General features: G+C 47.4%; 1 protein-coding gene across 2 annotated transcripts in view; it reads right to left on the bottom strand.

The window, feature by feature from the left end:
* The window catches only part of SPOCK1 (SPARC/osteonectin, cwcv and kazal like domains proteoglycan 1), a 589,026-nt gene that overhangs the window by 120,070 nt on the left and 442,298 nt on the right, over positions 1–26,658 (bottom strand). For both annotated transcript variants that reach the window (XM_018050345.1, XM_018050346.1), the window contains one exon: positions 9,683–9,797. In XM_018050345.1, coding sequence (XP_017905834.1) covers positions 9,683–9,797 — 115 coding nt within the window. The remainder of the gene's footprint in view (positions 1–9,682; positions 9,798–26,658) is intronic.

Genomic DNA, 26,658 nt, shown 5'->3' with positions numbered 1-26,658 from the left:
CAATTTACTTTTGTATTGTAATACAGTCTTTTCTTCTCACAGCAATAGATAGCAGGGCAACGGAAGAACAGTCGACTTGAGGACAGATTACAAACGAATTTTTATCTTTAAGAAGCTAGGTCAGAAACTTGTGGCTATCAGAAAGCGTAGTGCTGTGGTGAGGAATGAGCCCATGCCAGGGTTTTGATAAACTTCAGAGGGCGAAGTGTGCTTGCAGAAAGAAAGAAGAGAAAATGAGCGAGGACGTTGATTCTCTCACCTTGGAGAAATCTCATCAGAGAGGGCCATGGTATCAGTGACGGACTGTATTCTCTGAGCGCTGAAAGCTTGGGGAAATTTAGTTTAAAATGCCTGAATGTACTTTTTTTTTTCTTTTTCCATAGGAAGTCTTCCCTTTCAATGGACATTCAATTTAGGTTAAGAACACAGTATAATGTGAGAAGAGCACATGTACCAGAAAAGATTTCAAGTCCCTGTTCTTTCATTTATTCGCTGGGTGGCCCTAGGCAAGGTACCCAAAAGCTCCACATTCCAAACTTTCTCACCAGCAACAGAGATGGCTTTGTTTGGTTGCTGGAAAAATTAAACATACACACCAAGGGTTTAATATACATATTAAGCACCGTCTACAGATTATTTCTTACCACAGTAAATCTCTCTTTTTTCGCCATTTTATACATTATAATTTATGGTACATCTATATAATAGACAACACTTTCAGAGGAATGGAATGGCAACACACTCCAGTATTCTTGCCTGGAGAATTCCACGGACAGAGGAGCCTGGCAGGCCACAGTCCATGGAACCGCAAAGACTCAGAAATGACTGAGTGACTAATACTTTCACTTTATCAGAAGAATGAGACGAAGTCAACGTTTGACAAATAATTGTTGAGAATCCAGAAAAAAAGCCCTCATGTAAATTCCATTCTAGTTGAGCAAGTCAGACAATCAACAGAATAAACATATTATCTAATATATTGGATGGTGATCATTGTTTTGTAGAAAAATAAAGGAGGGGGAACTTCCCTGGTCATCCAGTGGTGAAGACTCCATGCTCCCAATTCAGGGGCCCAGGTTCAATCCCTGGTGAGGGAACTAGATCCCTGGTGAGGGAACTAGATCCCTGGCGAGGGAACTAGATCCCACATGCCTCAACTAAGAGTTCGAATGCCACAACTAAAGATCCTGCATGCTGCAGTGAAGACTGAAGATCCTGCAAGCCATGACTAAGACCCCACACAGCCAAATAATAAATGCATGCATAGACATAAATATCCAAAAAAGGAGAAGAAAAATAAAGGAGGAAAGAGAGATGGAAGCGCTGAGAAGGCAGTGTTTGTGCAGAGACTGAAGGGTGGCTGGTGAAGGGAGGTGTGTAGATGTCTGGGGAGAATGTCCGGGCTGAGGCAGGAGTGAAACGGCACATCTGAGGGACCCACTGGGACCTGATCAGGGACTCGATCATGCTGGGCCTTGCAGGTCACTGGAAGTATTTTCTCTTTTCCTCTTAACACGATGGGAACTCAGTGGCATGTCCTGAACAGGAAATTATACAATATGACTTCCATTTTGCAGAATGTTTCACTCCTAGTTCAAAAGGGAGTGTAGGGGCCAGGAAATAAACTCGGAAGCTACTGAAATAAAACATGAGGATGTTTGGGACCACTAGGGCAGTAACCATGGAGGTGGTAAGAGGTACTTATATTCGAAAATCTATTTGAAAGCAGACTCAAATGATGATTATATGTGGCATGTAGGAGAAAGAAGCCTTGGTTTTTGGTTTTACTTCAGCAGATTGAACTACGGAGATGACAGTCATCAAGGTGGCAAGCACAATACAGGAGGAAGGGACAGATACAGGCGAGATCGGGAGTCTCATTTTGGACATGTTAAGTCTGGTATGCTTAGGAGCATCCAAGCAGAAATGCAGAGCAGTCATCACATAGTGAAGTCTGGAGTTCAAGGGAGCAGAGTTGGCAGACTGGCTGGAGAGAGAGGGGTGGTAGAGAGGGCCTTGGGCAGGAGGAGAGAGAGAGAGATGCAACCTTCCATGAAAACGTATCTACGATACACACACAAAAAGGCAAGGCACAAAACACTGTGTAGAATATGATCCTGGTTTTTGGATGAGCACTGTTTTAAAGGGGCTTCCTTGGTGGCTCAGTGGTAAAGGACCCACCTGCCAATGCAGGAGACCCGGGTTCAATCCCTGGGTCCACAAGATCCCCTGTAGAAGGAACTGGCAACCCACTACAGTATCTTGCCCGGGAAATCCCATGGTCAGAGGAGCCTGGTGGGCTACAAGCCAAGGGATTGCAAAAGAGTTGGACATGACGCAGTGACTCAATAACAACAACAACAAACAGTCTTAAAAGTATATTGCTACTGCTAAGTCACTTCAGCCGTGTCCAACTCTGTGCGACCCCATGGATGGCAGCCCACTAGGCTCGCCCGTCCCTGGGATTCTCCAGGCAAGAACCCTGGAGTGGGTTGCCATTTCCTTCTCCAATGAATGAAAGTGAAAAGTGAAAGTGAAGTCGCTCAGTCGTATCTGACTCTTAGCGACCCCATGGACTGCAGCCCACCAGGCTCCTCCATTCATGGGATTTTCCAGGCAAGAGTATTGGAGTGGGGTGACATTGTATATTAGATGTTTACAAAACAAACATCTTTATGTTTCCAAAAAAAATAATTCAAAGGCTATGAAGAGAAAGCTAATAGAACTGGGAATATGGGCCACTTTTGCCATAATATTTGGATTTTATATAAGAATGGGTATTGATTTATAAATAAAAAATAATGGCAGGAGAGAGCTGTCTGAGTGAACTTTCAAAGACATTAATTTCTAGCACAAGCCTCTATCTCCTTCACTGGACTCTGGCTATGACTTTGGCCACCCTGCCCCAGTCTACCCTCTCGTGTCTCTTTGCCTGCAGCCTTCCCCCAGTCAGTTGCGACCAAGAAAGCTTCAGAATAGCCAGGAGAACCTGTGGTATACTTTCCCAGAGCCGAACTCACAGAAGAAGAATCTGAGTTCAATGCCAAAGTTGGTATTTACCTCCAGAGTCCTGACAAGTGCACTTTTCTTCTTGGATACAGTTGCCAATGTCACTCTCAAGCTTCTTTTTTCTTTTTTTTTTTTTTAAAAGGTCATGGCATTTATAATAACAAGGCTCTAAAAATTAAATGTACCTTTACATGTTTAATTTCTGGCCATAATACAGTACTGAATAATAAGTGAGCGGACTTGAATGGCTATGGAAAAGGTTAACAGAAACTACTTTTAAACTGCCAGTTTGCAAGCCTGGGGCCTTCACCCTGTTACACAATAGGCATTAAAGAAAAATGTTCTTCCCTGGATGCAAAGATAAATCTTCATTTTGCTGGGAGTCTCAGCAGCAGGATGCTTTTAGGATTTTTCCATTGAGACATCACAGCGAGGAAGAACTCTTCATCCTGTCTCTTTGGCACCACCTCCTGTTTCCGTTTAAACACATTTCCCCAATTTGACTTGTGATAAGTAATGGAATTAGACAGCCGCCTGTCAACCCAGGACTTTTTTTTCCCCCAGAATCCAGCCCTTGGGTTGAAATCACCATTTGAGAAGAGAAAATCATTGTAGACTATTTTTCTACTGTTTCAAATAGCTCAGCTGGAGGGAAGTTGTTATTTCCTTTTTAGCATGCCATGCAGGAAGGATCTGTGGAACCAAACATGGCCCCACGCTGCCCCCAAACCCCCAGCAAGGTCAGGCCAGGAAACGCTGACAGCCTCACAGCCTTCTCCAGAACTCCTTGAGACCAACTAGCTGGACCCACATCCTTGTTCCAAAAGCTAACCTAGTTTGGTGACACCGAATTCTCTAAACTTTAGCGTGTCTGTAAAGCTTTTGCAATCTAGAAAAATGGTACTGGTGAACCTATTTGCAGGGCAGGAACAGTGATGCATAAATCAAGAATGGACTTGTGGACACAGATGAAGAAAGAGAGGGTGGGATGAACTGAGAGAGTAACACTAACATAAACACACTACCATGTGCAAAACAGACAGCTGATGGGAAGCTGCTGTCTGGCACAGGGAGCTCAGCTCAGTGCTCCGTGTGACCTAGAGGGATGAAATGAGTTGGAGTGGGGGTGAAAGGGAGGTTCAAGAGGAAGGGGACATATATATGCTTATAGCTGATTCACACTGTTGTATAGCAAAAACTAACACACCATTTTTAAGCAATTATACTCCAATTAGAAAACAACATAGAGAAAAATTAAAAACAGAAATAGCTAACCTGTGACAACAGACGCAAAGAAGGAGCTGGCTTTAGAGACAGTGCTATTTTCTCAACTTCCTCCTCCAAAGGTTGGGGATGGGGTGGGAGAGAGTCTACAGAATGCCTTCCAAACCTGGCTGCTTGTGGGAACGCAGTGACATTCTTTGCCTGATGGTTCACACTTCAAGATTCAGGCAAGTGACATCAGACCCTGGAGAAATAACTAACTCCTGCCAAACACAGCTATAGACCCTGAATCGTCTTCAGGCTGAGGACTTGGCTGGCTGTTACTGAAGAGAGTACACATGGTGGGGGGCCAGGGGAGGAAAGAGGCACAGCCCATGAGGGAAGAGGCCCAGACTGACCCTACCCACACCTACCCACCATCTGAGCTGAGGAGAGATGCTTTCTCTCTGGAGAACCCCAGTTTCCTCACAGAGTGAATGGAAACTGAACGATGGCTTGCTGGTGCCAAAACCCTCTTCCTGCCAATGTGATCTATGGTGGTAAAGCAGAAAAATTGAGTCATTCTAGGGGAGATCGGAAGTTCCCACCCACTCAGCTTTCCACTGTCCCTGTGTGGAAACCTGAGGCACCTTCAAGGAACACCAGGGTCCCCTCAACATGGTGTGAAGGAAGTTAGGGGAGATCTTTCCTGACCGGATCCCTGCAACTATGAAACGTTCATCTCAGCCAGGAGGGAGCTCAGAGTCCCTCCTCCAGAGAGAACAAGGCTGTTGAGCCCAGGTCGGGAGAAAGGGCTGTCTCCGTGTGGAGGGGAGGGATGGAGTCTGGCTGGCGACAGGAGCAGACGTGGAAGGGAGCTAGTGAGAGGAAACTTCCTAGCTGGGCCGGCTGTTGAGTACCAGAAAATACTGATAGCGTGTAGGGCCCTGTGGGGCTCCTGGGCACAGGCCTTTCTGTGTCTCCTATTTCTTTGATTATAGGAAGCAGCCTTCATTCAGCCTCCATAACCTTCCCTGAGGTCCAGTGGGCAGATTCAAGCAGAAAAGTTAATTAGACAGGAGGTGATGCAAGGCCAGGGAGAAACAGTCAAGAGCAACCTTGGGGCAAGGTCCTGTTCCCTCATCAATGGATAGACAAAATCTATCAAGCTGTTGTGCAGATACTGAAACCCCCACCAAGTAGGAGAAGTTGACAATTAACGATGGTATGCTGCCCACAACCACATAGACCCCAGACCAGTTGGACCAAAGGTTGATGATGCTGACTCCTACTTACCCCACCACCAACCCATCAAAGAATATCCATGAGCTGATCATGCCCTTTGTGAACAATTAATATAAAACTTCTCACTATCTTCTTCAAGTTGGGATGCACTGTTTTGAGGGTATTAGCCAGCTGTGACCCCCTTTGCCTGGCAAAGCAATAAAGCTATTATTTTCTACTTCACCCAAAACTCTGTCTCCAAGATTCAATTTGGCACCCATGTACAGAGAAGCCGAGCTTTCAGCATTAATACCAGAAAAGATAGGGGAAGGATCTTTCCTGAGAAACTCTTAGAGATGGTACAGAAACCCAGGCTTAATGTGCAGATTTCAATCTCATAGCCCTCTTTTTAATGTTTCCCTTCCTATGGACAGTCATTACTCCATACTCCTGAGGTTGGTTTGGCATCATAGAGATGAGACATAAAGCAATTAAGTAACTTGTCCAAGGCCATAACGCAACTGAGAGATGTGAGAGGAAATATTTAGAGGTAGTGAATGATGACTCCACCTTCTACCATCCCCTCAGGGGCCGCATCAAAGAAAAGATGCCAGAAAAAACAAAGAGAGAACACAAAGCTCAACAATTTGTCTTTGATTTCCTAAAAATATTCTTGAAACCAAATCTGATCAGACAAGACACTTTTGACTCGCAAGAACTGGGTTTGCCGTAATTCAAACAGCCAAACGCTGGAAGAAGCACAGCAAGATCAGAAAGAGAGTAAGTTAGATCCTGGCCTCGCAAACCTTGGATGTTCACACCCAGTACTGGTCCCAAGTACTGGGGCTGCAAGAGGTCATGTATAGGCAAGGAGAAGCACAGGCAGAGACTGCGGCCAGGAAGTCTGCCACCACAGCACTTTCCTGCCTCCAAAGTCACCTCTGGGTCCTAGGCAGGAAGAGGTGATCCTGAAACCCTTGGGAGCTGGAGCTCCACAACAAAGAGCACCCGTGTCTCGCTACTAATGAAGCCCATTCTGAAACCAGTCTTGTAAAGATGTCCTCTGCGTGGAAGAGAAATGGTTGCCAGGCAGATTCAAGGAGAGATGACTTGAGAGAACGAACCCATCACAGGCTTTCTTGACATCAGAAGGTCATAAAAGGACATCCTCAAGCTTTGCGTGGCCCTGAAAGGGGCCAAGAAGGGGTGGTGAGAGGATGAGTGAACCAAAAAGTGTAGGACTTAGAAGAAAGAGGACTCAGTGTGACCTGAATGAGCATGTGTAGCAGAGGTCACAGAGAAGGTCTCAGAACATCTCTCCTTGGCTGCACTGAGGGTGAGCATGGCTGGACAACTAATTGAAAATAACAAAACCCCAGAGAGGTAGATGCCAAAGAAAGAGACACATCAGGAACCACCTCACACCAATATGGTCACTCATAAGCCCCCATCCCAATCCTACTTTCTAGAGTTTAGATACAATCCCAAATAAATAGAATTTACCTGGAAATGACTACATGAATGTTTATATTACCAGAAGAAACCAGGGTTCAAAACAGAGGGGAGTTTGAATATAAAGTATCATTAACAACAACGTCACATTTTTGATATACCTGTATTTGTGAAATGATGAAATGTCATTTCTGTAATAGGCACAGACACAAGAGTGCTCCCAACACCGTTCAGAGCCATAAAGTGTCTCATGAACAGAGAGGCCTGTGAATGCCACTCCTACCACACGCAGCTTCAGAGAGGCGCGGCCACCAGGTTAAGGAAGGCAGATAGATGGGCATGCCCCTCCACCCTCCACCTTGACAGCCAAGTGGCCAAAGGAAAGCTGCCCTTCGTTTCATCTCTGATCCCTCTTGAGCACCCATGCCCTCTTCTTTATTCCAGCTGCCACAACCTCAGTTCAGTGCTCACTGCCTGCCACAAACTATTGTGAGAGCTACGTGGAAAGAATCATCAACTCAAAGGAAAAAGTCAGCCTTCCCTTGGCTGATTTTGCTCCAGGTAGAATATCCTTCATTTAAATGTTTCATTTCACATAATGATCCTGGAGCTCTATCAGTGCCCTCATTGCCCATAATATGCCCTTGTTCCCCAGGGAAACACAGATCAAATCTGTATTAAATAGTTAAGCACCCTATCCTAATAGAGGATTATACTCTTCTTCATTAAAACATTGTTGGATATGTACTAAATTAACTACAGACGTTCTGTCTTATCACCAGTAGGTAGTTCCTACCTTCCTGCATGCTTATATAAAATATTTGCTTTAAGTCACAGCATACATTGGGTCTCTGACCAAGAAGGGCAATCTCAGAGCCTCATGGTAAGAACTGTGCCCAGTTAGTACAAGTAACAGATGCCTTTCTTGCTACAGCCTTCAAAGGTGATATTTCTTAGACAATAGCTAGATGATACTAGAGACTGAGAGGGCAGTTCCCAGACTCTGACGACTTCATAAAAGCAAACTGTTGACCCAAGGGTCAGTGGAACAAAAAATAATTATACAAGACTGCAGGAACTAATGAAGGATAGATAATTTTGATCACTGGTTTTAGAATATTGCTGCTATTATTTTTTATGGTTCTCTTTTCTGATAATCATTTAATAAAATTCTTATGCTTTCTTCCTGACCTATTCTCACTATTAACCTAATGGTTACTTTTACAAACATTTCGAAATGAAATACTCTCAAGCGGTAATCTTGTTCTCACCAGCCTCTCAGAATTCTACTTTTAATGCCAATGCAGTTACTTGCATAGGTTTGATAAGACTTTGTTCCAGTTTTCACTAGTAGGTGACTGAATAAATAAATGGCACACCCAAGGCCATACCTGGCGAGTCATACTTGAGAACGAATCTCATTTAATCAGATGTGACAAGCCCACCATGAAGTAACAAGGGTTTTACTTTGTTTAAAGAATCACAAAGCCTTCTCACAGAAAACTACAGGCAAATCACAGAAATGACTTCCTTATGTCAGTTTCCTTGTCTCAGAACAGAGGCATAAATAAAAGCAATAAAGAATATATTTGAAAAAAGAGGTTATGGAGACTTCCTAAGAAAGGTCTTAAGACATCTCCAAACAGAAGTTAATTTTGTGGATTTTCCTGCTTACCACACAGGGCTTTGGGTTTTCTCACCAAGGTTCAAGGAGGCTTGTATAGATCAGTTAACATTTCTTCCTGGAGTTCTACAAATGATCAGGTCAAAACACAATGAGATCAGCTTTTTGGTAACTAAGAGTAATCTACGGAGATGATTTGTGACCCCCGTGTTTCACGGTTTACAGTGTCCTTCCACATCCTGGGTTAAACTTCCCAAAAAACCTTGTAACACAATATTCCCTTGGTTACCATGAACAAATTTACACTTGACCATCTTCATCTCTGCGCCTTGGAGAAGACAAGACAGCTTAGGAAGAGGCAAATGGATAAACACTCACATCCTATTCACCTTCCTCCAGCACAAATAGCTTCAGGCTTTAGAACACACGTGTGTGCAGGCATCCGCTCACTCACACACAGATGTCCAACACTGTTCATGGTGCAGCCAGCTACAGCTGAGAAAGCCCAGCTCCACAGAAGGCAATCTTCTATCTAGGTTTCATTACAGAAGGCTTTTAAGGGACTGAGCCCAGTGGGAAAACATTACTTTCTCCATCAGGAAAACATTCGGATAGGCCCGACCTTTCCAGCCCCTCAGCCGTGGAAAGGAAACCACAGCCCCTGGGAAGCTGTTCTCCTTCCATCCATTCCTTGGCTCTGTGCCACATGTCCAGGAGAATATATTCATAGAGAAATGCTTTTGCCAGTAGTGGGGGGGCCTACTGTTCACCGTCATGACATCTCTGCAGTCTATGTTTTGAAATCTGGCTTTCAGAAGTTCAAAGGATTTAGAGATTAGAGTTCAAGAAAGACCAAGGCGCACCCAGGGCAGGCCTGGTCTTAACGCTGAAACCCTGCCCTTCCTACACCATAGCCAATTTGACCTCTAGAAAGACTCTAATGCATATCTTGGTCTAACAGAACTATTTTCAAAGACTCCCAGTTCGTTTTCTCTCGAATGGAGGTTGAAGGCGGTTCAATTTGGAGTTCCTAAATGAAACTGGAGTACTCTTGCCAAGCACACCCATCTCCCCAGCCCAAACTAGATCGGCTCTGTTAAAGGCCAGGTTCCTGGCAGACCTTGGCCACATCAGGTCACCCAGTGCCTCTTCAGTGCGATGCCCACTCACCGTTCTTTTCTGCCTTGTGTTTTGGTGGCTCGGGCTCTGGGAGACATGGACATGGCCCATCACAGAGGGTGGTGAGACTTCTGCCGGTAGAGCAAGCGTGGAACTCCAACTTGCACTGCAAAAGACAGACAGAACAAAGCTGTAAGAACACTGCCAAGGAGACCCCTCCCTCCTCAGCCTCCATGGGAAGCAGCCAGTGCCCTTCTAAGGAAGACTAGGCTCACAGAAGCAGAGACAAAGCAAAGGAAGTCCATCTCTGGTAAAGGTCTCAATTCAGAATGTTAATTAAGAAATGGCTTTTTAGGTTTTCCCAAATGCATAAGATAAATGTCCAGAAACACTGCATGGGGAGGCCTACTTTTAATAAGCGGTAAACTCAACCATAACTGTCTATGTGAGTATCAGTATGAAATTTAACATCTGTGGTCCACAAACACGGAGGGCTGAAGGCTGCTCCACCTTGTCCCCTTACCCCCACTATGGAGGCTCTGCCTGAGTAGCAAGCCTAGACCCACTCAGCTGCTCAGGGAGCAGGGAGGAAGAGTAACAGTCTACTTAGTAAGTCTGGATGCTGTGTGTGAGGCCTAGCCCTTTCCCCTGGGAGCAACTGAGGAGCGATGCTTTTGCTTCAACCATCCAAAACCTACGTTTGACACAGTCTTTCCCCCAGAGGACACCTGTGGCTGTCTAACCTAGGAAACATTCACCGTATCCCAGGGTTCAAAATTGGAAGCCCCAAACACATACATTTTCTTGGCAATCCCTTCATCTGTAGCAATGGGAGTATTTTGGCTACTCTCTGCCAGCTGTTTACTCTTAAGTCTCAACTGATTCAGAACAGGAGGCTAGAAGGATATCATTTACAGATGTAGAAGACCACAACGGTTAACAGCATTTTATTATCTCTACCTTACGGTTTAGGAAAAGGAGACTCAGATGCGAAATAATTTGTGAAAGATCGTGACATTCACAACCCAGGATTTCAAACTCTGACTGACTCCAGGGCCAAGCACTTTAACAGTCCTCATCGCTGAATCTGTCACCTGAAGGGCCCGAGAGAACAGACAGTCTGCACTGCACTCCGTGTGTGGTTAATTATGCAACTGCGCTAGGGGCCTGGGTCTCAATTGTCTAAGGGTTTCCTCCCTTTTCACCTGCAAAATTCCCTAGATCAAGGCAGTATATAATCAGTCTTTGCAAAGGCCCACAGGCCCAGAACCATGTTGGTATTTGCTGGCGGTTCAAAGGAAGGGGAGGTAGGCAGAGGGGACGGAGCTCCCACTGTGCGTGTCGCGCTTATCAGGTGCCACGGGGAATCTTTTAAAGGGAAGAAAAGAGCAGATATGGTCCTTGCCCTTGGGAAACACAAATGCATACCTTTGAAAAGGCCACCAGTGTCTGCAAAGCAACACATGAGTGCAGATGAACCCTGGCTCCTTGTGAGCAGATGGGCTGTTCAGTCCCCACACCGATTACACACCGAGGGAAGGAGAGAGGGTTTCAATCTGCACATACTGAGGTCACTCTCGTGTAACCCCTACTGTCACCCACACAGTCACCTGAGACCCTGCAGGGAAAGCACAATGGACAACCCAGCAGGGGGCTGGCTTCCTCTCAATGCAAGGCTTCCTTTTGTGCACAGTGCTGGGTGTTTGGTACATGCCCAGTGTGTTGGCAGGCATGTTGGGGGCCATGTGAAAGGAAGCCATGACCCGGGCCACAAATGTCAACTGACAGTGAAGAAGCAAAAAACAAGCACAGAGAAGGAGCAAAAAATGAGCAATCTTACAGAGCCTGGTAGACGTGACTGTAACAGGAGGAGATATGTGTGTGTGTGTAGGGATGCGGCACCGAAGAGCCTCCAGGCATGGGATGTGCCTACAGGTGGTCCACGTGGACAGAAGGAGCGCCAGGAGGAACACTGGAAGTTGGCAGATGGGTACCCAGGGTGAGAAGCTTCTTTGTAACTAGCACAGCCTGTGTGCATACGCCCAGGGCTAGCGGTGAAGACCAGGCTTCCCCGGTGGCTCAGCGATAAAGAATCCACCTGCAATGCAGGAGCCATAGGAGGCACAGGTTCCATCTCTGGGTCGGGAAGATCCCCCAGAGGAAGGCATGGCAACCCGCTCCACTATTCTTACTGGGAGAGTCTCACGGATGGAGAAGCCTAGTGGGCTACCATCCATAGGGTTGCAAAGAGTTGGACACGACTGAAGAGACAGCACAGCACGGAGGTGAAGACCACTATGGCCAGCTCTACTTTCTCCTCCTCCCCTGGGCGAGCTCCCTGTAACAAGCCTCAGGTTTAGGCTAGGGATTCTCATACTATTTCTCAACAGAATCCCTAAAGCTAATTTAGAGGAACAAATACATGTTTTACATGTAAATTTATAAAGTCAGAAGTAGTACAGTGACTCGCTCTAAAGCCTTATCATACTTTGACTGTAATCGGCTGTTTATGCCTATGATGGGTGGTAATCCTGTTCTAAACATTCTCTGGCATTCCCAAAAGACAAACCTATACTTTGCTCAGTGCCTTGTGACATGAAAGCTGACGGGGATAGCATCAACTGTCCACAAAAGCACCATGGTGACAGCAGTCCTAGCCACAGGGCTGTCTTTGGCCAGTGGATTGTGAGGAAGGAATGAGGTTTTCCAGCTGGCACTGGTGGCAAAGAACCCCTGCCAACGTAAGAGACACAAGAGACTCAGGTTCAATCCCTTGGTTGGGAAGATCCCCTGGAGAAGGGCATGGCAACCCATTCCAGTGTTCTTGCCTGGAGAATCCCATGAACAGAGAAACCTGGACGGTTACAGTCCATAGAGTTGCAAAGAGTTGGACATGACCAAAGCAATTTAGCACACATACACAAACCAGGTTTGAGCAACATTCAAAGAACCACTACTTGGTTTCATCTCCTGCTATTTCCATCTATTATGGAAATTGCATGTGCCCCATAAGGGCTGCGCCTTCGTTCTGGGACCCAGACGGCAGAGGACGTGGAACAGAGCTGAAGCTAATCCACAGCTCATACCCAACACGAACAAGGAACTAATGCTTGCTGTCAGAAGCCACTAGTATTTGGGAATCACTCATACAATTTATCAACAGGTGACTTTCCACTCGACCCTAAAGTATATAATAACAGGGGAAAGTCTTAGTCACAGTCTTATCCCTGACTTGATATGATGCAACATATATAGCCCTGGCACCTCGTAGGTGTGCAGTGAATAGCTGCTGAATGACGTTGGAAAGGGGGTCTGGTTCGCTCTGTGGCTCTAAACCTCTGCTGCAGCCGCCAGGAGCCACCAGTCTGCCTGCATGGAGTGCACGTGCCGGAGCTCAGCATCCGAGGCGCTTGGCGTGAACCGTCACCAACCCTCCATGCTTCTGGTCCTCTTTCTGAGCTCCACACTTAACACTCTGCCTTTCAGCCTCCCTGGTCATGCCAGTCCATCACTGGAGTCGGAATCCATCTGCTTCCCAGATACCCAGAACAACTGCCCCTGGATATAGCCTCGGCTGGCCTGGGGACTCCAGCGCACTGCGATTCTAGCACCACGGCTTCCACGGCAGGCCCCAGTGTCCTCGCCTCCACAGCCACTCAGTGTCGCAGCATGGGCAGGCAGCCGGGTCCCTTCCCTGACTCCAGGAAGGGGCCACCAGAGAAAACAATATTTATCTGCAGTGGTGAAAAGGCATGCTTCAAGGACACAGATCTGCTTTTTATCTTCCAGAACAATATGTGGCATTTAAATGAAGCTCAAAAGGCTATAATTTCATTTTTTTATAAAGCTCGAAATGTGCTATTTAGAGATATGCAATGTATGTGGTAAAAGCTACTTTAAAGAAGCGGGGGTGTTGACAGATACCATCAGGACAGGGGTTCCCTCCAGGGAGGAAGCTGAGAACGGCATCAGACAGGAGCCCACAGCAGCCCTTGTGAACACTGGGAATGGTTTATTTCATAAACTGGGTGTTGGATTTTAAGGCTTTTTTAGTAGGCATGGCAACATATAAATAATACATACATGTCTATATGTCAAGTACATTATGATAAAATATAAAACACAGTTTACAGACGTCTATCAAGGTAATGACCAACTATACCCATGTCTCTGGAGGAAGCTGGTTAGGAGGAGGAGGTGAGTGCACGTGTGTGGGGATGCCCCCCAGGGATTATCTTTAGGCAGGGACATCCTGTGGCCTGTAACACAGGCACCTCACTCATGCGCCCTCCCTGCAGCTCCTCGCCAAGTCACACCCCGGCAGTTACCCACCAGTCACTTACCTTGTCCCCTCTCCCCTAGGTCCTTATTATGGAAGAAAAGATACAGAAGCCCAAAGGTGGTCATTGTGCCAGCTTTACCCAGGAGGGATACAGAACCCTCACAGTACAGGGCTTCCCATTAGACTGCTGTGCACCGTACCTGGGACCTTCACTCCTCCACTCCCTCTCTCAGCCAAGAGACCTAGGAAAGTTCTGGTCCACAAACCACCAATCACAGGCAGAGACAAACTGTAGACGGGGGTGGACCTGGCAGAAGCATCCTGGGTCTGTGCACACAGAGATTCTGGAGACACAAGGCAGGTATATACTACCCCTGAGTATAGACCTGCCAAGAGAATGGGAGTCAGGAGGAACAAAGGCACATTACTTGGCCGATACAGGGATTCTGCTCCTGGCTATAAAGATGAACCTGACCCAAGAGATGCCAGGCTCCAGCACACCAGGAAGTGTGCAGTGTTCCTGGGAAAGGGGCAGTGGGGACAGAAAGCAAGGGAATGGAAGGATCTTCCTGCGGGCATGTGGGGAGGGAGAAATGAATGTCCTCCAACAACACAGGGACATCGCTGGCTCCTGCCCCACCTCAGGACCACACAGCAAGTCTCATCACTCCCACACCCTCCCCCTCAGTGTTCTCCCAAGCAGGAGTTGAAAACTGGCAAAATTATGGATGATGGAAGGTGCTTTCTCAGCAGTATGGACTTGCTCAGGAAGCTTGGGCCCACGTCTTCCATATGTGCCTTGCAGGTCCAGAGGATCCAAGCAGCCAGCCATGCCCAGCCCCATCCCACCTCAGATGGGCTGTTGTCCTGCTTCAAATGGGATCTGCAGAGCTCCAAGGTAAACAGGGTGGGCTGTGAGTCTACTGCTTAGAGTCTGCAGCCTGGAGGTGGCTTCTATTAATAAAAACAAACTGAAAAAATGACATTCTTGGGAAGTGACACCCATAATTCCTCATTTTAGGGAAAATAACTTTGGAGTTGGAGAAGAGAAGAGGAACAGACAGGTATAAATAAAGTATATGGAGTGGAGAGCAACTTAGTCAATCCAAGCTCACAAAAAGCTGAAGACAGAGGGGCTCCCTGGAGCTTGTGCATCACATGGGGAAAGAACACAGCTTAGTCAATGTAGAGTGACCACCAGAAGGTCACCAGGGCCCAGCGGGGAGAAGCTTTCCAGTCCTGGCCAATACTGGGAGCTGGTCTGAGCAGAGAGGACTCACGACTCTCCCTCTGGGGGGTAAAGCTTCATACCTAGTACTGTGTGTTGAATTACATCCTTCATGTTGGTCCCTCATGTTGGACTCCTAACCCCCAGTATCTTACAGTGTGGCTTATTTAGAAATATATGACAGAGGTAATCATGCTAAAATGCAGTCATTAGAGTGGGCGCTAATCCAATATGACTGGCATGCTTAGAAGAAGGGGAAAATGGGACACACAGAGAGGAAAGACGATGTGAGGAGCCATGCAGGGGAAGGGGGCTAGCCACAAGAGATGAATGAGGCTGCCAGAAGCTAGAGGAAGCAAGAGACATCTCTCCCTGGCAGCCGCAAAAGGAACCAGCCTTGCTCACACCTTCATTTCAGACCTCCACCTCTGGGACCGTGAGATGATAAACTTCTGTTGTGTAAGCCACCTGACTTGTGGCACTTCATTACGGCAGCTCTCACAAACTAACACCCCTTCCATCCAGATTTTTAAGAAAGAGTCCCTACAGGATGGATCACCTTGTCTCAGGCTCACAAAGTGCAGAGCTTGTGCCAAGATGGCTCAATTCTCCTAAAAAGAAGGACAGAAAAACATGGACCAGCAGCCTCAGGATATGGGGCAGTTGGACATAAAGAACTTGGCCAATGTATCAGCTGAGACTTGGGCCTAGAAAAGAGGAAATGTGAAAAATTCATGGCTTTATATTGATTTCATGATAAAGCAGCTAAATAAGTAATCAGCCTTAACTATTGAAAGAAGCAGTCAAAGAAGTGGGAAATAAGCTAAGGACTTTAATCAGAGTAGCAGAACCCATCTTTCTACAAACACAAATAAAAAAATAAATACAAATCCCAGAAGCTTCGAGACCCCTTGACTTGGTAAAACACAAATGTCTTTCTCAATCATCACAGTAAGACAGAAGATGGAAGAAGAGGCAGAGATTTTCACAAATGGTCAGAAATATTGACCTACTTAAAAATAAATGTGCTAGCAGATTTCCCAACCAATCTTCCTTTCCATTTTACATAACATGCCAACACGTCGGAATGAGTGAATGTTTTCCCGCAAATGGCCAGTAAATCTCTCTCCTCTGTGATGTGTAAAGCAAAACTAATAACCTCTCTCTGGTTCACTGCTCACGCAGGCCTCCGCTGGGCACATTCTCCACCATACCACACTCTTCCTGTTGCCTCGCCCGCTTTGGGTATTATTTTTAACATTTTATTTAAATTGCTTTCTCCACTGTATTTCATCAACCTCTCGTCTATTTTTAAACCAGACTGTTGACAGTTCACAGTTGACAATTTTGTTCACAGTTGATGAATTCTGATTTGTTTTTATTCCCCCAAAATCATGTCAAGGAAGTGGGGGCGGATAGTCTTCCAGCTCTGCTGGCTTTTGTAACTGGGTGCCAAGAAAGAGGCAGCTGGCGGCGCACGTTATCCCAGGGACGAGAAACAGCCATCCTCTCTGCCCGGGATGGGAATATCTCTGGTCACCTGGGTGGAGCAGCATAAACGAGGGGGAGGGGCTCGATCTCATACAGAACTCGACCAATCAGGCATGCACGTGTGTGTCCCTTCTTGCATGCCACAAACTCCCTTCCTTGCCTATGGGGAGTCAGGGTCCACTCTAGGCTCTGAACCAATGGGACAAAGGGCCTCATGATGTTTATGGGGCAGGTATGACGAGGGCCCTGCAGGATGCACAACAGAGAGTGAGAGATAGACAGTAATGGGGAGGGGATGGCACACTGTATGGGTGACCGGGAAATCTGGCCAGATGACACCTGGGCAGGGGACAGAATAAAGTGAGCCATGTGGCTACTGGGGAAAGGGGTTCCAGGCAAAGGGACGTGCAAAGTCCTGAGGAGGGAGAGGCTGACAGCTCTCGGGAAACAGCCAGGAAGACAGTGAAACTGGAGAGGAGTGAAGAAGGCCGAAGCAGCAGGCACCAGCTCTGCTATGGGCAGGGCTCAGCCTTCAGATCTCATTCTCTGTCTCTCTCACATACACACCCACCTGCACACATATACACTCACTATAACACACTCTCTCATGTACACTTTTCTCTTCTGAACTAAGAGTTCCAAAGAAGGCAGACCTGAAACTTTCAAACCAAGTTGCTAAAAATATGAAAGAAAAGCTCTTCTTTACAGAAGAATGCCAGCTAAATAAATTTAGAAGGAATGCTGGAATTAGCAAATTATCAGTTTGCAATCCTCCCCGCCCCCCCCCCGCCCCCCCCCCACCCCAGTGTAATAATTGAGTCAGGAAGGAATCACTTGGTGTTTGCTAAAAATAGGGTGAAAGTCTCCGGGAACATAACACTCACACAGTCTCCAAGCGTCACCCCACAGAATATCCAATTGCAAGTGTACATTTTTCAATAAACATTTGGCAGCCATCTCCTAGCAAAGGGACCAAGGGGCCAATTTAGTGCCACTAGGAGTGAGACCACCTGGCATACATCTCCCGAAGCGCCTCAAAAGGAAACAATAACAGCGCCTTTGAAGTTCCAGTGCCAACAAATGCTTAACTTGAATCTATTCATTAGAAACCAAGTCTAAAATTGAGGGCGTTTTATAAGACAACTGCCTAAATGCTCAAAAAATTTAAACAAACAAAACACACTTGAAGTGAGTAGGTCCTTGTTCTAGAAGAAATTAAACAGATGAAACAAAGGCAGTGAGCGAGACTTGATTGGTTCTTGAATAATAATAATTATACAAAGCTATAAAAGGCATCCTGGGAAAATGTTGTGATTGTAATGTGGATTATATGTTAGGTGATGCTGAACTATTGCTCTCGCAGGTGTAGTCATGCCTACCAACGTGCTCATATAGGAGGATGCCTGTTCATTTTCTTATGGGTGAGATGTCACAGTCTCTACTTAGTACTTCTAAATGGTCCAGAGGAAAACTATGCATGTGTGAAAAGGAAGAGAGGCAAGGGGGCAAAATGTTAATAATGGTCCAACCTTAGCAATGGGTACACGGTATTTATTGCAATATTCTTTAAACTCTTCCATGCATTTCATAACTAGTAAATGAACAGCTAGGGGAAAGTAAATATAACTTGCTTTCCCCAGCAGTGTTTGAATTCTTTGAAGAAACCACTCTTATCTACTCCCCTTAGGGGCTCCCTCAGTACTGCACTTTTTCTCTTCGCCTGCCCACTAGGGGGCGAGCTCTGGCAGCAGAGAGGAATCTGCACTGCCGCCTACAGGACCTGCACGGGATTGCAAAGAGCCGACCTTTAACAAGGCTAGGTGAGACCCCTGACTGAGATTTTCCTGAAGCACACACTCTCCTCTTCACTGACGTACGCAGGCACCAGTGCAGTGAGCAGGCTCAACACGGGCACTGTGCATTGCAGCACTCTAGGTCTTACTCTTTCTTGTTGCATGGAGGGTAACTGAGGCTGGAAGAAGTCATGCATCTCGTGGGAGGTCTTTCTCTTAAACAGTTTCCCTACCTGCTCCTGACCTTGCTGATTTTGTCAACAACTTAGCAAAGCCTTTTGAGCAAATGAGGATTCCAGGTATGCTTTCAGGGGCCAAGCTGAATAAAGGTCCTCAAATTTGCATAACAAAGGCAGCAGAAGGTCCTGGGCAGGAAACCCCAAAGGAAAGGGGCCAAGCTTCCTGAGGGGGCCTGAGAAAAAGATGGCCCTCTCCCCAGTACCTCCTTCAAGCTGGAATCAAACCAGCAATCTAAAGATAAGCTCATGCTTTGGCCACCTGATGCAAAGAGGCGACTCATTGGAAAACTCTTGACACTGGGAAAGATGGAGGGCAGAAGGGGATGACAGAGGATGAGATACTTGGATGCCATCACTAACTCTATGGACATGAGTCTGAGCAAACTCCAGGAGACAGGGAAGGACACGGGAAGCCTGGTGTGCGCCAGTCCATGCGGTCACAGAATTGGACACAACTTAGAGGCTGAATGACAACAACCCCAAAGGCAGAAGTTGTGACAAATTACAACTCTGAGCCAACTCCTACAGCCTTTGTTTTGCTTGGGGTATAGGTGGAGGTGGTGGTGGGGGGAGGGGAGGGGGCGGGGGCGGTCTCCAGGGGTTGCATCCCCCCTTCCTGACCCAAACCTGGTGAGGAGAGTCAGGTGTCACCTCACCTCACATGCCCTCAGGCTCTCTCCACTCCCCCGCACCCCACCCCCCACCCCAGTGGTCCAGCTTTATTCTCGCTGATAATCACAGCCCTGCAGCTTCCTGACCTGTCATCAGCAGCTTCTCACCTCTGGGTCTTTCTCCTGCTGTCTGCCCTGCATGGGATCCTCTTAAGGCTAAACATTACTTAAAAATGTCAGATTTCTGTGGGATGTTTCCTCTTTCTGGGATTTGGAGGAGACAGCGCAGATGAGGAAGGCCTTTCAGAGCCCCCAAGCTCTGCTTCCTGTCAGCCTCATGGGGAGTAGGCAGACCCATGGGAGGAAGGACCAGCAGGTATGCACAGAAGAGGTGGGACCACGCACAGCCTGGCCAGTCATAGTCTGGGAGCAGCAGGGACCCCAGACCGACAGGGACCCTGGGCCTCTCCCTGCATCACCTCGTCTTCCCCAGGCCTTTGCTCACATGTCATGCTCTCACCGAAATCTCTTCTCAGTACCCTTTTAAAACCAGAACCTGGCATTCTGGTCCCCTTACATTGTTCCACGTGGCCCTTTTAAAATACGAAGTCTGTGTGTGTGTGTGTGTGGGGGGGATGTGGGTGTGGGTGTGGGTGTGGGTGTGTGTGTGGGTGGGTGTTAGTCTCTCAGTCGTGCCTGACTCTTTGTGACCCCATAGACCATAGACCCCCAGGCTCCTCTGTCCAAGGGATTCTCCAGGCCATCATCTTGTAATATCCTGCTCAAATTGCTTTTTTTTGCGGCATTCGGTTTTTCATGCTAGAATGTGGGTTCCGTGAGGACAGGGATCTTTGCTTTATTCACTGTCATATCCAAAGTTCTGAGAACAGTACCTGGCACATAGTAGGTGCTCAATGAAAACAAACTGAGTACAGGGAGATGAGGGAACAAAAGCAAGGGCCTCTGCATGGAGGTGACCAGCAGAGCAGCACCTCCTCCCCAGCCCAGGGTCTTGACTCTGAGTAAGAGTTCAGATAGTCAACAGGACCCATGAAGGAGGCAAAACTCATAAAATGACTGAGGTCAGGTTTCCAGCCAGCCCTGTAGGAAATGGGCTCCAAGTAGAAATGAAACCAGTTGGTTTAATAAAAATGAAGAGGCATGCTACTTCCCACACCTAAGCATGAGAAGAGAGACTCAGACCTGCCCTCCTGCTTGCTGGCTTAATGCCCCCTCAGGCAGGCCTCCCTGGGCTCCCGCCTCTGTGCCCTGTGCCCGCCCTGACCACAGGCACCTCAGCTACCTCCTGAAGGACATGTGCCCCTGTGTCTCAGCCCCAGCACACAGCAAAGACTTACTATCTGCCTGTTTATTTATGCCATGCACCTCACATCACACTAGGTGAGAACTGGTATTGGTTTTATGGACAAAAAATCCTGCAAGCTGGAGAAAGCAAACGATGGCCTCAAGGTCACCAGGCTGTCAATGGCAGCTTCACTCAGTCCAGGCCATTCCACCTCCCCCAGTCCCCTGCTGTGTGTGTGCTTCACAGACCCCCACAGCCAGGAGTCTGGCCAAGGCTTGCTAGGCATCCCAGGAGGGCTGGATGTAGAGGGTGAGGACAGCAGGAGGGAGAAGATTCACAGTGGGGAAGATGGAGGAACGGGGCTGCCATGATGCTGAGCTCTGTGAATCGCTGGCCACTTCTCCCTAAATTATGCCAACCGAAACCCTGGCTCATCAACCGCACTACTGATAGGGATGTTATTCAAAGTCACTTTAAATTATTGCAACTAGCTAAGATAACGCACGGAAACAAGCTGGTTAGCCAACAGACCTGGACGAGATGATGTGGGCACCTTTCCTTTCCATTCCAGAAGCTGAAGGCACCCAGGCTTACCTCCCCTGGAGGAATTAGGGCATGAAGCTATTCCAGGTTAACTGAATAACAATCGAGGAACATAAAGGGCCTCTCTCCAGCAAAACACTTTCAGAGGCTGGCAGCCCAGACTGGCCCAGCCGAGGCCTCGAACAGGAGATCAGGCCTCGGAACCTGACTCCCGTCTGGCTGAAAAGCTTCTGGAGAGCAAGAACTGGATGCTGCTTATATTCACATCCCCTGGGGCCAGACAGAAGCCCCATACCTGGAAAGTAGGGAGAGAGGGGTGCTGAAATAATTAACTAATCCTCCTCCCAGGAACTCTAGGTCAGGATCAACCACTCCCACCTTACAGATGAGGAGAAACACAGGTCAGGAAGGTGAGAACACAGGGAAGAATGAAACGGGAGAGGAAGGAGAGAGCAGTAAAGGAGGCTCGACAGAGGCAGAGGCTGGGAGCAAGCGAGGAGAGATAGGAGGAAGAGGATGGGGCAATGCTGCAAGCCTGGGAAGAAGCAGAACCTTCAGGGAGGAGCACTGGGGTGGGTGGGAGCAGGACCTCCTTCAAGCATCTCTCGTCCAGCCTGGCCGGCCTGGCTCAGACAGCTCCAGGAGCCAGGATGGGAGGGCCAGCACCTGATTAAAATAACATGCTCCTACTGCTAGGCATGCTCTCAGTGTGCCCGTCTCCCTAGCTGGCCTGGCTTCCTGGGAAGCCCTGCTTGTGCTAAGCCACCCTCCCACTCAAGGTCCCCCTACACCTCTGGGGCAGGGTCCCCCACATGTGACTCATGGGAGGGGATGGGCCAGTCAAGTCAGGGTGTCATCTGATTTATCTGATGACTCTCACCTCTCCTGCTATGATGACGGAGCAGCTTCTTCTCCCAGCCCTGCCTCCCTCTCCCAGCGTAAACCTAGAAGAGACTGCCACTCAGAACTCCGGCTGCTTCCCGGAGATGAGAGCTGGAGCAATGTGCCTAACCTGTCCAAGCCTCCCCTCCTTATCACTAAACAGAAAGAACCCCCCCACACACACTGCAAGTGTCAGGAGAGTAGAAAGGACCCCTCCAGGATCCCGGGTGCTGGCAGCACTCCCGGCACCTGGCAGGACAATAAATCTCTCCTGCCTCCAAGAGCTTCTCCATGCCTGAGTGAGTTCTGTCAAATGCAAATATGTTTGTGATGCTCCACCCAGCTTACACCCCCTTCCTTGTTCCCTGTCATCCTTGGATGAAAATAAAGACTTGAGCACAGCAGAAAAGGCCCCTGGTGATCTACACAGCAACCCCCGACCCCCTGCCCCACCCCACCCTGCTACCTCCCTCTACCCTCAGCCCTTTGCTTCTCTCCCCAGCCTGCCTACTCTGCTCCAGAGTACAGACCCCAGAGTCTACAAACCACATTCCTCCTTCCCCTCCTTCCTGACACTTTGCTCTGTCTGCAGCCCCGCTACAACCTGTGGCAGTGTCCGCAGAGGCTGCCAACACCTGTGCCGCCCCAGCCGCTCCTGCAAACCAGACAGTCTCTCTCACGAGCTCCGCACACTGGGTGCTTTCATTCACCAGTTTAGCTCGAGTGCCTAGCAGAGCATCTAATAAGCAGTAGGTATTAAATAAACAGTGGATGGATGAATAGATGCTTGGACAGATGACTGGATGGATGGTGGTCCCCCTCCCACTCCCACTGCCTGCTGAGCAGTTCCACAGAGCCCTGGGGTCATCCTGTCTAGTTAAGCTGCCACCTCTCACCACACAGCTCCAGGCCTTGATGCTCCCTGGCCCCATGAACAACATCAGGCTGTCCGGGCCTACCAGATGCAAAGCTTGGTAGGAAAGGACCAAAACTTGGTCCTTTCTCCTAACCAGTGTGCTCTCCCTGCTTACTGGGGAGTCAGACCAAAGAGCCCCAAATGCCCCATATGCTCCCCATTTTCTCCATATGCCCAGATTAAAGTCAAGCCCTTACTTCTGAGGCCCACCACCTCTGGTCCTGCCTTTCTTTTTTGCAGATATGTTTATTTATTTATTTTTAATTGGAGGATAATTACTTTACAATGTTGTGCTGGTTTCTGCCATATATCAACATGAATCAACCATAGGTACGTACGTGTCACCTCTCTCTTGAAGTATACTCGCACCTCCCACCTCATTCCATCCCTTTAGGTCAGCAACTTCTCATTAGCTATCTACTTGATGCATGTATTTATTTCAATGCTACTCTGCCAATTCATCTCACCCTCTCCTTCCCCTACTGTGCCCATAAGTCTGTTCTCTATGTTTGCATCTCTATTCCTGCCCTGAAAATAGGTTCATCAGGATCTGGTCCTGATGTTGCTTCTCCAGTGACAATGCCCCCATCCTTCAACCTCCGTTCTCCACCCTCCTCCCCAGGTCTTGCATCACTCGGACGTTCTTCTCATCCGAATGATCTCCTCTTTTGCTATCCCAACCTCCCTGCTCAGGCCCAAGCTCCTTGAGCATGCCCCAGCCATTCTTGCTCCAACAGAACCCCTGATCCAGGCACATTTCCAGCCTCCACACCTAACCTCCAGGTCCAAGGCCAGCTCCTCTTACTGCTCTGTACCCCTAATGTGTTCTTCCCATTAATAATTTAGCTGCTGGACTTCAGGGCTCTTGTTTAATATATCTGAGCATCCTTCAGAGAAGAGCTACGAACACTAAGTTCATTTATATTCTCCACAGTGCTGGAGAAATGGATTATAAAGACTTAATCATATATATAAATCATTTATATAATGTTCACTACAGTTAGTCGTGGAACCCCAGGCATTGTGCTAAAAGCTTTACCTATACTTCCAGAAAAACATCTATTTCTGCTTTATTGACTACGCCAAAGCCTTTGACTGTGTGGATCACAATAAACTGTGGAAAATTCTGAAAGAAATGGGAATACCAGACCATCTGACCTGTCTCTTGAGAAATCTGTATGCAGGTCAGGAAGCAACAGTTAGAACTGGACATGGAACAACAGACTGGTTCCAAATAGGAAAAGGAGTACGTCAAGACTGTATATTGTCACCATGCCTTTTTAACTTATATGCAGAGGACATCATGAGAAACACTGGGCTGGAAGAAGCACAAGCTGGAATCAAGATTGCCAGGAGAAATATCAATAACCTCAGATATGCAGATGACACCACCCTTATGGCAGAAAGTGAAGAGGAACTAAAAAGCCTCTGGATGAAAGAGAAAATGGAGAGTGAAAAAGTTGGCTTAAAGCTCAACATTCAGAAAATGAAGATCATGGCATCAGGTCCCATCACTTCATGGGAAATAGATGGGGAAACAGTGGAAACAGTGTCAGACTTTATTTTTTGGGGGCTCCAAAATCACTGCAGATGGTGATTGCAGCCATGAAATTAAAAGAGGCTTACTACTTGGAAGGAAAGCTATGATCAACCTAGATAGCATATTCAAAAGCAGAGACATTACTTTGCCAACTAAGGTCTGTCTAGTCAAGGCTATGATTTTTCCAGTGGTCATGTATGGATGTGAGAGTTGGACTGTGAAGAAGGCTGAGCGCCAAAGAATTGATGCTTTTGAACTGTGGTGTTGGAGAAGACTCGTGAGAGTCCCTTGGACTGCAAGGAGATCCAACCAGTCCATTCTGAAGCCCTGGGTGTTCTTTGGAAGGAATGATGCTAAAGCTGAAACTCCAGTACTTTGGCCACCTCATGCGAAGAGTTGATTCATTGGAAAAGACTCTGATGCTGGGAGGGATTGGGGAAAGGAGGAGAAGGGGACAACAGAGGATGAGATGGCTGGATGGCATCACTGACTCAATGGACGTGAGTCTGAGTGAATTCCGGGAGTTGGTGATAGACAGGGAGACCTGGCGTGCTGCGATTCATGGGGTCGCAAAGAGTCAGACACGACTGAGTGACTGAACTGAACTGATACTTCCTTCTTCTTTAATTTTCACCCTGGTGGCTACGAGGTAAGAACTACTGGAACAGCCATCTTACATAGGCTCAGAAATGTTGTTTTCCCTGGGAAAGTCAGCTTTAAGTTGTAGAGCCAGAATTCAAACCCAGGGCTTCTGACACTAAAGCCTGTGTTCTCAAGAGTTTAATTATATGGTCTCATGTTGAGATGTTTACCAAGAACTGTGCTGCTTATGGTCCACCTGATCTGCCCACCATGGTGCCTGCAGGAACCACTCTCTTACAAAGACAGCCGAGCCACACATCTGGGAGGCACTGTCTGTGAACTGCACCAAGGCAGCATGCCCTTAGGGTAACAGTGTTCTGCAACCAGAAAGGTGAAGAGGCGGTGTCCCTCCCAAGTATCTCAGTGGGGCTCTAGTCATGATCCCACTAGACCCTGGCATCCAGGATGGCAGGAATCTTTGACTTTTCCTTCTCTGCTGCTTCTCAGTCACCTAAAGTCATGCCCAATACATACTAGAAACTATTTATTCAATGAAAGAATACACGAACAACAGAGAAAATAAGCAGCTCCTTGTCTCCCACAAGCCCTGTCAGATTTATCACCAAAGAAAGAATGAGATTCTTGGGGAAATGAGGGGAGAAAACCACAGACCTTAGAAGTGGCTACAGCAGAGAGAGCAACTCACAGCCACCAAAAGGCTGGGAGGATCCCCAGTGGGAAGGAAGGTCAGAACAAGAAGTGTGTATCAGACCCACAACCTCTGCAAAGCAGCCCAGTGAAGCCTATTCTGTGTGGCTGCAAACTAATTTTCTCCTGTTCTGTATTCCTGTTCTGCACAGAGAATGCAGGCTTCATAGGAACTTAATCATTTGGGGCTCAGAAAACAGTGAAACCACCGTTTTGTTCTGGTTCCCTCAGCAGGAGGATGTGCCATCTCTTGTCCCTGGGCATCTCTGAGGGGTGGTCCCTGGGCACCTGTCTCGTGTTGACTGCATTTCTTTGTCATCACAAACAGACTGCAAAGACAGGCTCCTGAGGCTTGGTTTCTGAAGGAATGACCTCTCATAGAGCCTCTTCATAAAAACCCCTCTTTTCATGTAGATACAGAGAATCCACAGATGAGGGAGAAGAAATACAGACAAAGAGAAGCAGCAGATTTCCAGAGTGATAACACGTCCAGGTCACATCCCCAGCAGTCCCTGACATTCTGAAGAATGAGAAAACAGATGCCAGCTAAGCATATCCACCAACTCCTTTCCCAAAGCTAACACTTGCCAAGGTCAAAAAAAAGCCATTAACATCTCATCATGGCCTCACATAAGATAACCATCACCAGCCATTCAGCCTCACTTTACATCTGCTCTTCAGCCCAATTTCTTCCTCCCTCCTCCTTCGCTTGCTTTAGAAAATAAATCCCAAATGCCTTTCTGAATAAAGCCTGCATATGTTCCTAAGAGCCAACAAAATAAAGCTATAGATAACAATGACCAAAAATGTCAAAGTGGACTTTGACCAAGTGCAACAAGATTAAGGTGATATTTTTAAAATGAAACAGTAACTTAAACTTTGAATTACTGCCTGATTTTACTGCTT

This window comes from Capra hircus, chromosome 7, assembly GCF_001704415.2.
Source record: "Capra hircus breed San Clemente chromosome 7, ASM170441v1, whole genome shotgun sequence".
Classification (NCBI taxonomy): Eukaryota; Metazoa; Chordata; class Mammalia; order Artiodactyla; family Bovidae; genus Capra; species Capra hircus.
Note: the sequence above shows the minus strand (reverse complement) of the source record. Positions and strands in the feature narration are given on the sequence as shown.